The sequence below is a fragment of the Hypomesus transpacificus genome, chromosome 6 (genome assembly GCF_021917145.1).
Source record: "Hypomesus transpacificus isolate Combined female chromosome 6, fHypTra1, whole genome shotgun sequence".
NCBI lineage: Eukaryota > Metazoa > Chordata > Actinopteri > Osmeriformes > Osmeridae > Hypomesus > Hypomesus transpacificus.
This window is the reverse complement of record NC_061065.1, coordinates 11,607,438-11,623,070: the sequence shown is the minus strand read 5'-3', so window position 1 is coordinate 11,623,070 and position 15,633 is coordinate 11,607,438. Positions and strand designations below refer to the sequence as shown.

General features: G+C 49.5%; 1 protein-coding gene and 1 long non-coding RNA gene across 12 annotated transcripts in view; one reads left to right on the top strand and one right to left on the bottom strand.

Annotated features, from left to right (window-relative positions):
* Window positions 1-15,633, bottom strand: part of epb41l2 (erythrocyte membrane protein band 4.1 like 2) — a 41,554-nt gene that overhangs the window by 25,783 nt on the left and 138 nt on the right. For 10 of the 11 annotated variants that reach the window (XM_047022305.1, XM_047022308.1, XM_047022307.1 and 7 more), the window contains exons 2-3: window positions 3,344-3,885; window positions 1,954-2,193 (exon numbers count right to left, since the gene is read on the bottom strand). In XM_047022305.1, coding sequence (XP_046878261.1) covers window positions 1,954-2,193; window positions 3,344-3,871 — 768 coding nt within the window. In that variant the 5' untranslated portion in view covers window positions 3,872-3,885. Of the gene's footprint in view, window positions 1-1,953; window positions 2,194-3,343; window positions 3,886-7,502; window positions 8,078-15,633 lie in introns of those variants that run through there. The other variant, XM_047022306.1, reaches the window with a different exon arrangement.
* Window positions 3,892-15,626, top strand: LOC124469184. The gene is made up of 3 exons (XR_006956264.1): window positions 3,892-4,090; window positions 13,475-13,575; window positions 13,800-15,626. It is a non-coding gene; the product is annotated as an uncharacterized LOC124469184 (long non-coding RNA).

The following is a 15,633-nucleotide window of genomic DNA, read 5'->3' as shown; positions in this document are numbered from 1 at the left end:
ATGCAGGCGGTAGGGCAATGGTGCCACACACGTGCACACACACACACACACACACCTGGCCAGACCCAGGATAAAAACAACCAGTCAGACTGTGATCACACTGACACTTTCTTTCCTCCTCCTCTACCTTCTCTGGGGCTAAGGCTGACCCTGGGTCTGGGGCCTAGTCTGGGGCTGGGGTGGAGCTGTGGGGTTTGGGAGGGGAGACTGGGTCTGGGATGGAGCTGTGGGGTTAGGGAGGGGAGACTGAGACTAGGTCTGGGGTGGAGCTGTGGGGTTAGGGAGGGGAGACTGAGACTGGGATGGAGCTGTGGGGTTAGGGAGGGGAGACTGAGACTGGGATGGAGCTGTGGGGTTAGGGAGGGGAGACTGAGACTGGGATGGAGCTGTGGGGTTAGGGAGGGGAGACTGAGACTGGGTCTGGGATGGAGCTGTGGGGTTTGGGAGGGGAGACTGAGACTGAGACTGGGATGGAGCTGTGGGGTTAGGGAGGGGAGACTGAGACTGGGATGGAGCTGTGGGGTTAGGGAGGGGGACAGGCCTCAGGGGGACGGGGGTTGGTTTGCTAAAATAAAGTTTCTTCTGTGGAATGCTTTGTTGTTCCCTGTCTGTTTGTGAACGCTCCCATGGCACTAAGAGCTGAGAGAGAGAGAGAGAGAGAGAGAGAGAGAGAGAGAGAGAGGGAGAGAGAGAGAGAGAGAGAGGGGGGGGGGGGGAATGGTGAAAGAGCAACGGAGGTATGCAGAGGGAAAATTGAAAGAGAAAAATGGAAAGAAGGAGCAAAAGGGAAAGATGAAGAGATCGATGAAGAGAGAGGACATAACATGCCATTATAAATATGCCCGTGGCTTCTGGATGAATTCACTTCAACAATGGCTGCTAGTGATGCTGAGCCTTACTGAGGAGGACAAAGCAGGGCCTGTTCAAACACCAGAGCAGAACAGAGTATTGTTGAGCAGAGTATTGTAGAGCAAAGTATTGTAGAGCAGAGTATTGTAGAGGAGCGTATTGTAGAGCAGAGTATTGTAGAGTATAGAAGAGGACAGTATTGTAGAGTAGAGGACTGTAGGGTATAGTACAGCAGAGTAGAGCAGAGGAGAAGATAGTTGTGTAGGCTTAAGTACAGTACAGTAGAATAGTGCACAGCAGAGCGCGTAGCTGTATAAAGTCCAGTACAATAGAGTCAGGAATAGAGCACAGAGATGACAGCAGATGCTGCAGGTCTAATCTGACAGGAGGGGGGGGGGGGGGGGCAGCTCAGTCAGGATCCCCCTTTAATACCCTGGGGGGTACACACCCACCCCACACCCCCACCCCACCCGCCCAGCCACCAGACAACCCCCTGCAGAGCGTGCTCTGCCTTTACCCAGGACATCCCTTCATCACACATCACTGACGAATCAGGAACCGAGGAGGACTTTTGATTAGCTTGTTACATCTCCTAGGGAACCAGTATAAACATTGCAAGAATGGAAGTCCCCTCACGCCACACTCCTTCAGCTGAAACAGAGAGGTGAGAGAAGGCCACACCCTCTCGGCCCTCGTCCTGTGCAAAACAACATTATCTATAATGTGATCTCTCCAATATTGACAGCATGTGTGCATGTGTCAATGTTTTCATTTTCATCAATAAGACATTATCTGCCAGTGGTTCAGCTCCCCCACAGCAGTAATCCCCGCTTCAATCTCTTGTTCTTCCACAAAACATGACACACACACACTTATGACCATTATGCTCCATCACAGGAAGACAATTATGAATCTGACAGCAATAACAACAACAACGTCACTAATGTAGTGTAACCTAGGGCAACGACACAACATCATCCACAACTAACACGCTCGTCGCAAGTATTCCAGAAGTTCCAATCACACCCCCAAATCCCTTCGTAGCTTGTTCAACGACGGTAGCTGTGTTGCTGGAGTTGTCTGTGTCCCTAGGGTTCCACTCACCTCCACCTCGCAGGGGAACTGGGTTCCGTCCAGCATCATCACGTGACACATGGCCACCTTCATCTTCTTGGTGAGCTTGAGAGGAGACTTGAGGATGGAGTGGCCCTCCGGCTTGCAGCTTTTGTCCTCCTCCTTCTTCTCCTCCTTCTCTTCCTCCTCCTTTTCCTGCTCCCCCTCCTCAGGTGGCTTTCCCTCCTCCGCTCCCTTCTCTACACACTCCTCTTTCTCCTCCTTGGCAGGCTGCACACACAAACACACACACACACAAAGGATCAATAGGAGAGATAACCGACCTTCAACACGAACAGAGAGCTCCTAGTCACCAGATCTGCAGTAGTTATACTATCAGAACCAAGTCCTTGCTTTGTCCACCCCTCAGTGTGTGTGTGTGTGTCTACATGTCTGTGTGGATGTTTTAGTGAGTTGAACCCTCAGAGAGTTCTATCAGAGAACAACAGTTTCCATTGGCCAGATGTCTGGGGGTGATGATGTCATGGGAGGAGAGAGGAGGGCGGAGGCCTAACCGGGCCAGGATGATGACCTCACTGCTCAGGATCCCTCTGATCGGGTCACAACACTGACCACCACACATAGCAGCTCAGAGACAGGCTCTGGGTTTGGATGGAGGTCGGATTGGACACATCAGGGCGGGTAAGTTACATGGTGTGTGTGTGTGTGTGTGTGAGTGCTTGATGAAATCACTCTGGATAGCAGCATCTGTTAAGCAGTTATGTTTTATTTATTTCAGCTCAGACTGTTCCAAGATTTAGCAGAAATGGGTTCTACAACCCTAGAACAGCCATTTTCTTTTTCTCTATAGAGCAGCCATCTTATCTCCCTCTCTCTCTCTCTAGAAGAGCAGTCATCTTATCGCTCGCTTTAACAGAGCATCCATCTTGTGTCTGTAACAGAGCATCCATCTTATGTCTCTAACAGAGCAGGGCCCAGCTTGTCAGTATGAGCTGATAGCTTTTGACCTTGGCGCGAGAGAGAGAGAGAGAGAGAGAGAGAGAGAGAGAGAGAGAGAGAGAGAGAGAGAGAGAGAGAGAGAGAAAGAGAGAGAAAGAGAGAGAGAAAGAGAAAGAGAGAGAGAGAGAGAAAGGTAGAGAAGGTAAAGAGGAGAAAGAAGAAGAAAGACAGAGAAAGAGAGGGAGGTAGTGACGGAACGAGAAGAAGGTTGAGGTAAAGCAAGAGAGGGTAAGAAATAGAACTGGTCCCACAGGAGGAGTCAGGAATCAGGTAATGTGACTACAAGAACTACAAGATCAGGCGTTCACCGACAGATGACTGATAGCTATATCAGATAGAAAGAGTGCAACAGTCGGTTTGTGGATGATCAAACATAGATCAGAATGTTCTAGAATGTGTTTCCATAACAACGGCATAGTACCTGAGTGTCTGCACTGCCTGTGGAGTGGCTCTCCTCCTTCTCTCCTTCCTCTGACTTCACTTCCTCCTTCTCTTCCGCTTCCACTCCGTTCACTTCCTGGTTTTCCACTGGGGGTTCTACCGGAGGACAAGTCTCTCCCACTTCCTGCTCTGGCTCCGCCTTCTCCTCCTCCCCTTCTACTGTGGCCACAACCCCGTCTGTGGGCGTGGTCTCCAGAGGCGTGGCTTCCTTGGGAGTCACTTGGGTCTGGGACTTCTGCTTCTTAAGCCATGGAGGCAGGAAACGAGAGATTCCCTTCTCCTTCACAGGTCCCTCCTTTTCCTTCTCCTCCTCCTTCTTCTTCTCTGGTGTGGTAGCTTCAGGAGCTTCCGGGGTGGTGTTCTCAGAGGGCGCTGCGACTTCCTGGTTTTCCTGCTCAGGGGCGGGGCTGTTGGTGGATTGGGCGTCAGCTGATGGAGTTGGCTCCTCCCCTTTCTCCTTCTCGGGCTCCTTCTTCACCTCAGTCTCGGATCCCACCTCTGTTGTCATGGCGACCGTTTACACTGGTAAGGAAGAGAGAGAAAGGTTGTGTTACGCTGGATGCGTACATAAACAGATATCACAATAGTCGTATGATAATAGCAGTATCGGGTGCAGCACTAACTGTCTCCTGTTACACTCTACAGAACCCCTTTATGCATCTCCATGGTAACCTGAGAGGTATAGGACATCATTGAACTACTGGAGCAGAGGTGGGAAAACACGAGTGTGAGTCTACCCGACACACAGAGCACGCGCACACAGGCTCAGCCATAGCCAATCTTCAACCCAAATATCAGTGACACTGCTAGGTCCTCCTGACACTCATTTGCCATGACAACAGGGCTGGGGGTTCGGTCCATCCTTAGTCTCCCTGCTTCAGGTCAGTGTCGCCATGACAACGTCGTCTGAACACACAGTTAGGTCACCGTGATGAAGGAAGAGATAGGCCACATGCAAATGAGGATTTCCATGACAAGTGTTGACACTATCAAGTAGGGATGGGCATTCGACTAAATTGTCTTAATCGATCGTCGGGAGAATTAACGATCGATTTTCGATTAATCATTAACATTTTTATATTAAAATTCACTATTTATAGGCTATATTAAAATGCAGTGAAAATAGAAAAAACAGCGTGTTTCCGCATTGAGATCTGTGGCTATTACAAGAAAAACAACTATTTCTGTAACTCCTAGAGGCAGCTAGAAGCCTGTGCTCAAACACAATTGGCCCTCGTTTTTTTCCCGGCTAATTAACAAAGCTTCATAAAAACCTTTGCCCTCAACAATACTTAAGGGTAGCATATCCATCTCGATGGACTTGCAGATCCGTTGGGTAATTTTCTCTGCTCGTTGTGCATCGCAGCTCCTCCGTGCTAGCACCGAGAGCAGGATGCACCGCCACTAACCAGGGTCGGATGTACGTTCTTCAAGTGGTACATCATTTGAGTCGTGGAGGAGTTGTATTTATACTCAGCTTTGCAGTGTTGGCAGTTAACAAAGTAATTTTTTAGTCAATATGGTCTCACGCTACACTTCACCGTGAACTCTTCCTGTTTACTTTTGAAATACATGGAAACTCGCCGGTAACTGAGTAGGCATATGTGGCATTTTGGTAAAATGTTTACTTGCTACCACATAGCGAAATCCATTGCATTCTTTCAAGACTCACACTACGCAACAGAACACGCATTAGTTTTATCGATGAACAAATAATGTCATCGACTAAATTCTTAATGATCGATAATCGATCGTCGATTAATTATGCCCATCCCTACTATCAAGCCTGGGTTAGAGAGTCTCTTTGATTCAACACTCAGTCAACGTTGGTGTGTGTGTGTGAGCGTGTGTGTGTATGCGTGTGTGTGTGTGTGTGGGGGGGGGGGGGTTATGAGAGGTTCATACAGCTCCCTGGAGAACTATATTCTGTGTCCATTCAGGGGTCTATTAATAGAGCAAGATTTTCATGCATGAGAGGAGAGGGTGGGAGAGGAGATGAGAGAGAAGAGGATGTGTGTCTGTGCGTCTACTACCGACAGCCTTCAAACTCCCACCTCAGCCTGTACTGACCACACCTACACCGTAGCAACATGCTATTGCAACATCAATCACCCCTAGCAACAGGCTGTCCTAGCTCCACCCACCCGGGCAGCCTAGCACTGCCCAGCTCGTGCAACAGACTAATCCCGCGGCTGTAGATGAAACAGCACCAACTGTCACAACCAATCACACTCCAGCTCACAAAATGGCTCCCTGCTACAGACCCTGACTGACACTGACACACCCTCCTCTGTGGCGATATCATCAACCATATCAAACAAACACGCTTAAATACACACACTCACATACACATAAGCAGAGCGAGACATACACACTCACACACAAAACAAACATACTGGGGACAGGGGTGTGAGCTTTACAGTGGACCAACCTTTAGTCCAGAATCTCCTGAGATCATGTGACCTGCTTGGGTCATGTGACTGCATTTGTACCTGACAGTTTGTCAGGGTGTAGGTCGTGATCCAGCACCTTCAGCTGATCGTGCCTGTGGGAGTGTGTGGGGGTGTGTTTGGGTTAAGTGACGAGGGACAAGAGATTTGGGATTATCCTTAGTCGGATCAAACACCTTTCAACCCTGCTGTATGCACACGCACACACACGTACACACATGCACGTGCACACACACACACTTCATAACCACACAGAATTACTGATGACCCCACAACTGTCGATTCAAACCGAGATGTTCTGAGAACAAATGCTCTCCTAAAGAACAAGGAGTCCTTCCTGGTGTTCATCAATGAAAGAGAAAGAGAGAGAGAGAGCAGGTCAGAGTTAGTCACGCTCTGCCTTGGCTCTCTCTCAACCAAACATAGGGCAGCCTCTCCCTCTCTTTTTCTCTCCCTAACCTTCTGTCACCCCCTCCCATGGCCCCTTCTCTCTTTTTCTCCTCTATCTCTCTCTCTCTCTCCTCTCTCTCTGCTCTGTCTCCTCCCACCTCCTCTCCCTCCAGTTCCCACAGCGCTCCAGGACAATAGGACTACCATGCTCTCACAGTCTCTCACTGGCTAGAAAACACTCCTCCAGCCTGTGTGTGTGACTGTGCGTGTGTGTGTGAAGGGACTGGGAATGGACATTTCCATGCCCCTGCTCTCTGTAGCCAACAGTACCCCCCCCCCCTCCTCCCGTCAGTCTATGTCTATGTAGGTTAGGCTATAAAGTGAAGTGTTTTTGTGTGAGTGAGTGTGTGTGTGTGTCTAAGTGTGTTTATTGGGTGTCCTCTCTATGTACGGTATAAGTGAAATGTTTATGAGGCTGGTTACGTAAGGCTGTTGTACCATCTGTAGCCTGTCCCACTAGCTTCCTGCCTGATGAGGAATCTCCAGCTTATACAATCCTCATCCTCTCCAACATCACCCTGCTCTTGGTGCTGTTCCCTCTCCCTTCATCCCTCCGAGGCCACCTCGTGCTGGGATACACTTTCTCAACACCTTCTCACACTGTTGTTTTTAAGCCTACTCGGCCTAATTAAACTACTGTCTACCCAGTCTCCTTCCGCTGGCAATGAACCCGTCTCCTGCTAAGTGATGGATGACTATGCTAGCTCACTAGCATTGCGGTAACTGAGAGGATGGCTATGGTAAACAACTTGCACTAATTTGCATAGCTCACACATGGCTAGTTCCTAGTGTTAGCATAGCTAGGTTCTTTAACACACACCTAAGTCTGGATATTGCCTGCTTGGTGAGAACTCGCAAGGGAGGAGAGAGGGCTTGTTTTTATAACCGTCTCTGTGTGTCTGTCAGTTGTTTTGCTAGCTCTGTGTGTGTGTGTGTGCTTGTTTCTGTTTGTGTGTCTGCATGCGTGTCTCTTCTAAAGGATCCACTACAGACAGTCTCTACCCCACCCGGCACAACCTAATAAAAACACAAACACGCACGCATCAGAGATATCACTACATTTGTTGTATGTGTGTGTGTGTGTGCAAGCTAAAGTACGGGGTAAACATAATTCACAGCAGCACCACATGTGTAATCCTGTCTGCACGCACGCACACACACACACTTACAGTACACACACGCACAAACACACACTAACAGTACACACAGATGAAAGGCATGCAGTGAGTGAGCTGTCACCTGAAGCAGGCCACATTAAGCAGCCATGACCTGACAGTGACGCTCCATAAAGAGGCTGGCTGCCTCACACCCTCCTCACACCGCTGGTGGAGTTCCACTGAGCACCAGCTCCCCTCACCAGCTCCCAGTCTACAGCCCACTGCTGGACAATATGGATCCAAACATTACTGAACTTCTATCAAATCATATATAAATCTGTGGCCTCTGTTAGAGAACGCTACAGCCAGGTCTACAGTCTCTCCCCCTATCTCTCTGTCTCTCTCAAACATGTCTGTATCCAATCTTATGACCCAGAGAAGAAGACAGGCACCTTATTCAACACCTATTGAAATCAGCTGACTACACATTCTATAGCATATAACATAATCACATTTGACATAAAAACCATGAGCCAATCTGAAAAACAGACAGGCAACCAGACAGAAGAACAGCTAGACAAGCAGGCAGCTAGACAGGCAGGCAGCTAGACAGGCGGACAAGCAGACAGACAGGCAGCTAGACAGACAGGCATCTGGAGCCTGTCTGTGTGAAGGGCTCTGGTCCGACCAGCTCAGTGATCCTGCAGCCCTAGCCCTTGTTGCGGCTATTCTATGTGTGTGTCTGAGATATACCTTACCGTGATCTCTCTCTCCCTGCAGGTCTGTCTTGTCCTCCGCAACCTTCCCTCTTCACCTCTCCTTCCTGCTCTCCCTCTCCCCCCCTCCTCTCTCTCTGCTGAGTCCTGCACTCGCTCAGCCTCCTGCTGTTTTACACACTGTCATTACCACTCTGTCTCTCTACAGCCCTGGAGAATGAGGCCAGGGCCGAGAGAGAGCGAGGGGAAGGGAGGAGAGGAGGAGAGACTGGTGGGGATGGGAGAGGGGAATGTGAGAAAGAGAGGGATGAAATAGTTCAATGGAGACAGAGAGAGCGAGAGAGAGAGAGAGAGAGAGAGAGAGAGAGAGAGAGAGAGAGAGAGAGAGAGAGAGAAAGAGAGAGAGGTGAAGAAGAACAATTTGAGAATCGGGGGAGTGAATGAGGGCTACGGAACCAAAGAGGCATAGAGGTATGGTGAAAGAGAACAGGAGAGGGAGAGAGGAAAGAGGGGAGAGGAAGAGGAGAGGAGGAGAGGCCGATCCCTCCAGCTTGTGAATGTGCCTAGACAAGGTACAACCACACTCCAGATCCTCCTGAGGCTGCTGGTGGCTTCAAAGCACAGGACGCTCATTCATTCATGACCTGGGCCAATCCTCCTGGTCTAGTCAGAGAGCAAGACCCCGCCCCCTTACAGACCACTGCTGTCCGGGTTTTAGAGGGCGTTGCTAAGCAACCTCAAGTCCCTGGTGGAGCATGTGGTTACCTGGGCGATGGGAGGAAGAGGAAGAGGAGGAGGAGTGGGCCAGCCATACTGCTGTTGCTGTTGACGTACATCCTAGTTTATACTACTAAAGTTACATGTTGGGTTTACAGGATCACTCACAGGATCACTGACAGTGCGATGCCTGGTAATGTTGATATACTGTGCAGGAGCATAAGTAAAGCAGGAGGTTAAGTGGTCACTGTTTACTGGTCTGTTACACAGAGTGATGCATGTTTCTAATGGCCTACTGTCAGTCAACAGTATATCCTCCCCAGAACTCTTACAAAACCAACCATGACCATAACCCCAAACGTTTAGAATCCTGGTCCTTAAAACCCTTTACTGAAATCCCAACTTTTCTAAACTATCCCCACACTGGCCTTCCCTCCCCCAGCTAACCCTGCATGGCAGCTTGCTGGGGTCATGTAGAGGGTGCTGTTACCATGTTAACATGCTCACATTCTGTTGGTCCCCAAATTACTCTCATAGGCCCCTTTCATTGCTATGGCGACAGGCTCCACCCCGTGTGATGACCTCTGACCTGCAGTCAGCAGCCAGGATCTCCGGACCCTGCACCCCCACTAGACACCCACCGTAGGACACCCTGACACCAAGGACTGTCTGTGCTGCCCATGGGAGAGATGTGTGGTGAGATCAGGTCAGCCTGTGTGTGTGTCTGTGTGTATGTGTGTGTGTGTGGGGGCGGGGGGGGGGGGGTTAAAGGGAGGGTCTGAGTGAAGATGATGTCATGCCTGGTGCTTCAGTTCAGGGCGGTTCCCTGTTCTCCCTCCGCTGTGTTAGAACCCCCCCCTGGGAGAACATCACATCTGGGTTTCTAGTTTGAACCCTGACCGGTATCGCCTGGATCCAACCCCACCTTAAGCCCAATGGGGGCTCTGGTTCTGGTCCAACTCTGGGCTGGACCTCACAATGCCTCAGCTCTCTGGGGACAAGGAGGGGAGGGATGGAGACAGACAGAGATGGGGAGAAAAACACAGAGAGAGAGAGGCCTGCTTGACCAGGTGAACCAACCAGCCCTAGTCGACTACTAACCACACCCAGGCAGGGAGGGGAGCCTTGAGGGATAGAGAGAGCTATGGAGGAAGGGGCGGTGGGGAGGGAGAGCAGGAGGGGAGGGTTGTGGGTCGATTTCAAATGGCCTCCCCCTACACAGATGCAAAGCTGTTCCCTTGGTAACAGGAGCTACTACACTCACATCCCTATACAGTTCAAACAGCCTCCGTCCAAAACAAACAAACTTAAAACAAAAAGAAGACCGCATGAACCTTTACTAAAGCGGCTGTTTGGCTTCATGTTTGATCAGACAAAAGATGGAGAAATTCAAAAAGCTTTTGATACCTGTCCTGTCCTCCCAGCTGTCTTTAGACAGGGAGACCCGCCCTTTCATACCCGAGTCCACACAGCTACACAGCAGAGATAGAGAAGGAGGAAGAAAGAGAGGGTGAGAATGAAGGACAGCGTGAAGGATGAAGAGACGGAGGATGGGAGGGAGATTGATAGAACATGAGAAAGAGAGAGATAGAGGTAGTAGAACAATCCACTAGTAGTAACTACTATAAAACAGCCGTTATTACTGAAGAGTATATTTGTGTGTGTCCGTGTGTGTGCGCACATTAGGGGCATAGAAGGGACATATATTATCGATTATCAGCCAGTACAATGACAGGGGACATGTGTGTGTGTCCCAACCAATTAGAGATCAGTTATCCTGGTATCAGCCACTCACTTCCCCCTCCAGACCCCTGGGGAAACAGGAAGTCCTGCCACACAGTGACACGCTTCATCCTTCCCTTTCAGGCCCCTCATTTCCTCCTCTATCTCCTCTCCTCTCTCCCTAATCCCTGTTATCCATCCTCTCCCTCCCTCTCTGTCGCTCCCTCTAGTAGTAACACTGAGCCTCTTTGTCTAAATCACTTCAAAACAAGGGCTTGTTGCTCACACCAAACATCCCTTATCCATGAGAGGAGGAGAGGAGGAGGACAGGAGAGAGGACAGGAGGAGGACAGGAGAGGAGGGAGCGGAGAGGGGGGGAGAGGAGGAGGACAGGAGGAGGACAGGAGAAGAGGGAGCGGAGAGGGGGGGAGGAGAGGAGGAGGACAGGAGGAGGACAGGAGAGGAGGGAGAGGACAGGAGGAGGACAGGAGAGGAGGGAGCGGAGAGGACAGGAGGAGGACAGGAGGGAGAGGACAGGAGGAGGACAGGAGAGGAGGGAGCGGAGAGGACAGGAGGAGGACAGGAGAGAAGGACAGGAGGAGGACAGGAGAGGTGGTAGCGGGGAAGGGGGAGAGGACAGGAGAGGAGGGAGCAGAGAGGGGGGAGAGGACAGGAGAGGAGGACAGGAGGAAGACAGGAGAGGGTTAGTCCCACTGTTGCTACTCCACTAACCAATCAGAGAATGAAGAAACCATCTTGTTTACACAGCTTGAGTTGAAGGGAATTCTCCCACACACACACACAGAATGGTATGACCTTTCAATAGAGAAACCCATCTCTGCAGACAGGGTCACCTGATTTTCTAACGGTCCTGCATACTGTCCTGCCTGGGTCAGTCTGTCCTGCCTGGGTCCAGTCTATCCTACCTGGTCCAGTCTGTCCTGCCTGGGTCAGTCTGTCCTACCTGGTCCAGTCTGTCCTACCTGGTCCAGTCTGTCCTGCCTGGGTCAGTCTGTCCTACCTGGTCCAGTCTGTCCTGCCTGGGTCCAGTCTGTCCTGCCTGGTCCAGTCTATCCTACCTGGTCCAGTCTGTCCTGCCTGGGTCAGTCTGTCCTACCTGGTCCAGTCTATCCTACCTGGTCCAGTCTGTCCTGCCTGGGTCAGTCTGTCCTACCTGGTCCAGTCTGTCCTGCCTGGGTCCAGTCTGACCTACCTGGTCCAGTCTATCCTACCTGGTCCAGTCTGTCCTGCCTGGGTCCAGTCTGTCCTGCCTGGTCCAGTCTATCCTACCTGGTCCAGTCTGACCTACCTGGTCCAGTCTATGTTGCCTGGTCCAGTCTGCCTGCGCTGTTCCTGCTACCCTGCCTGGCACATGACCTGGTAAATAAAATAATCTGTTTTTCACTGGGTCGGATGCCCAGCCAAATCAGGCTCCCAAATTAGGGCCACATTCCCTTTCTGTTGCTATCTGTCTTCTACTCTCGCTGTGAGATCCCTGCCAGCCACCCCCCTCCTCCACCACAAGCAAGTCCCTGATGGTGTGTGTGTGTGTGTGTGTGTGTGTGTGTGTGTGTGTGTGTGTGTGTGTGTGTGTGTGTGTGTGTGTGAAATCAATAGTCATGGTTTACTGTGGCTTTTGTCAGTGCTGCAAATGAACAATGAAAGCAGCTTGTAGAGAACACATTTAGATGACAGACCAGTTCTGTATGGAAAGAGACTAACAAACAAGAGAAGGGGTGAACATCTCAAAAAGAGAAAGACAGAGAAAGAGGGGAAGAGAGATTATCAGATAAGCAGCCAGGACAGATAGAAAAAAAGTGGTGACATTCAAGCCTGGTTTGTTTTCTCTGTGCTGAGGGTCTATGTGTTGTTCTGTGTTATCTTTGCATGTGTGTAGCGTGTGTGTGTGTGGTGTGTGTTTATATTTGCGTGTGTGTAGTGTGTGTGTGTGTAAGAGAGTCCTGGCCAACCTAAAATGATGTGACAGTTGGTGTGACCAGCAAAGGCCAGGCAGGAAGAGCAGCCCTCCAAACTGGATGTTCCCATAGCCCTTCCGAATGGTTGGGCAATGACACACACACACAGCTCAGCAGATCAGGATCCATGAGGAGACACAGCGACATGGTGGCTGGCCCCGCCCGCTCTGACAGGAAGTTCACGGCGGGAGCCAATGGCAGACTAAATGCTTTCATCCCCTTGTCCAATCGCAGGCTGACCTTGTTACCTGGAGCGACAGGTGGGCTGAGTGTTGGTATGTCTGCCTCCTTAGATGTAATTTAGACTTGGCGCATCAGGGTCCAGCTGACAGCCTGGCCAGAGCACCTACACTCAGCTAGTCCCACCGTCTGGACCCTGGAGAACACTGCCATGGAAATGTAGGATGCGTCACATGTCAATAAAAATGACATTTCTATCAAAAACCGCATTTACAAAAGACAAATTGCATCATGGCCACATAGTACGTTTTTGTCTAGTGCTCACTGCCACACTAACAGGAACTACAGGTGTAAAGGTTTCTATTTGCATGGAACAATGTAGTAGTGTTAATGAAGTCCCCCGGTAGCAGCAGGAGACACTTGCTGGCAGGGTTACAAACAACAACACCCATACAAAGGTAGCTACACTTTGATAAGAGGAAGTCACTCTTATTATTCTCCCTGCCAACTTTCTCTTTTCTTCCTACTGCATTATTTTCCTCTCTCATCCACTGTATATATTTCTCTCTAAGAAGAAAGAAAGAAAGAAAGAATGAAGGACAAGCACACAGGGACACGTGCCCCAACCTTATTGGCTGCTATCTGCTTTAAAACTGGGGAGATAAGAGCAACCGTTAACCTCCAGCAGATCCAGTTCATGCAGGATTGTCAGAGGCTATGTGGTGATTTCTGTACATTCAAATGATTTGGTTACAGAATGACAGCAGTGTTGAAGGAGGAATTTATGTCCAATGTTTGGACAGATCTAAGACGGATGTCTAGGGGAAAGGGACCACGGGGCCACGAGACAGCATGCCCCCCTGACAGAACCAGAGCTGGACCTGTCCTGTTCATCACCTCAAAGGTAACCCCCTGACTCTCGCACCCAACTCCACTGGTCACCTATCAGAGGCCAGCGCCTCGCAGAATCACACAATACAGCCCTGTCCCAGGCCAGTCCGGCCCACCATGCTGCATGCTGTAATTAGGACAGCTACACACCAAACAATCAAGCTAACCCTCATTAGTCACTACAACACAGACAACAACAAAGGGACTTCTGTTCTGGTAAACCCTCTCTCCCCCCAGGGAAGGATACAGGACCTGTGCCATGTCGGCTTAGTAAGACTGGGTCTGACACAGGTTGAACCCCGTTCAGAACTACAGCCTGAAGCCCAGGTGTGTAACTCACCAGTCGCTCTGCACACCTGCCCTCGCAGCCAAAGACTGACTGATTCTTCTGAACTCTGCAGTGGCACCGTCTAATCCATGAATCTAATTAAGTGTAATCACAGACCACTCTCATCACCACCACCTGTTCTGCTGCCAGGAGGCCAAGAATGTGACCTTATCTAGCTTTAGGTGATCCAGCCGTGTGATGCTCCATTCGGAGCCAGCAGCACTCCCCTGCACTCCTGTGTCTCAGCATGATGACATCACATGCCCAAAGAGGATTAGACCTAAATCTGGACGGGACAGCCATTGTCTCGATATGACTCATCCATGCCAGCTTCACATAATAATAACCCAGACCATGACAGAAACCATGAAACTACATCTGCAACAGTTCGTTTTCCCACTGGAGATGTTGATGCTGTAGCAGGCTCTACCAACCCAGCCATCTGGCCCAACCTCACTTCTCAAGTAAGGTCCTTTGACCATCTCTCTGGTCTGGTTAATTTAAGAAAGTTGAGTTTAATGTAGTGGGAGAGTAGAGCTGTGATATAAACACATGCATCTCCTCTCCCCTCCAGACCACACACCACTCTTGACTACATAGCATGACAAAAACACGGGGATTATGGGTTAGGTTTGGGGGAGGGGGGGTGCAGCCTCTTTGGTTATACTATATGGCTTTACTGCCAGGCTGCTCTCTTGCGGGTCCCGCTACGACTCAACCATCTGTCAGTACATTGGACGATCCTATGGATTTGGTTTGAAGTCCAGAAATGCACACCAACACACACAAACAAACGCCATGAACAGGTGGCTAATTTTTTGGAATCATTAAAAAATTCCGCGGGTTAATTAAACAAAAAGGCTATCTCAATTCTGACTTGACATGCCCATAATGTTGTTACAAGTGGTCAGCATCCCAGTACGCGTCACACGGGATCTTAAGATGGCGCCAAGGAGTCGAGACCACTCTGATCGCTGTTCAACAAAAGAGCAGTAAGCCTACGGAATTACCTCATAGAATTGGACACCATATACAAATCATTTGCATAACGGTGTAATGTAAAGCTAGATTGGTACTTTGTTTTAGTGTTGACTGTAGACACATTAACACTAGCAATTTGCCTATTGCTGACTAACTAACGACACGTGCTATTTGTAAACCAGACCTTAGGAAAGCACCTCATGAGGTCATTGGAAAACAACTTAAAAACGTCTGAATACTACTGAATAACATATTTGACTGATTTCTGTATTTTAACAAGAAAATGAATAAGGTAACGTTGACTAACGTGAAAAAGCGCCATAAATGCACATAATTTACGCTAAAGGCGTTAGCAGATGTTGCAGATGTGCCGAGCTGAGAGGAACACTACTGGACGCTCGTGCTAGAAGCGACATCCTGTTTGCAGTCATCTAAACCAGTAACTCCATGACTGGAAAAAAGTGTTTCATAAACTTTACGCAAACATGTAATACATTCCATGCGTTGCTTATAAATTATGATGCCATCGAACAGCTAACCCAGTGCTAAAGAGAAGGGATATATATAGTGGCTATAACCAGGTTGTGCCATGCTAAGGAGTAGATAGCGGATCATCAGAGAAAAGCTAACGTTGGCGTTTACACCGAGCCACATTTAAGAGATTTTTGCTTATTTACGCTACCTTTAAATGCACTGATTTGTTTACAAGATGAACCAGTTACGAGTCTAATTAACGGTGTCTTGTGTGCAGCAAAATTATCT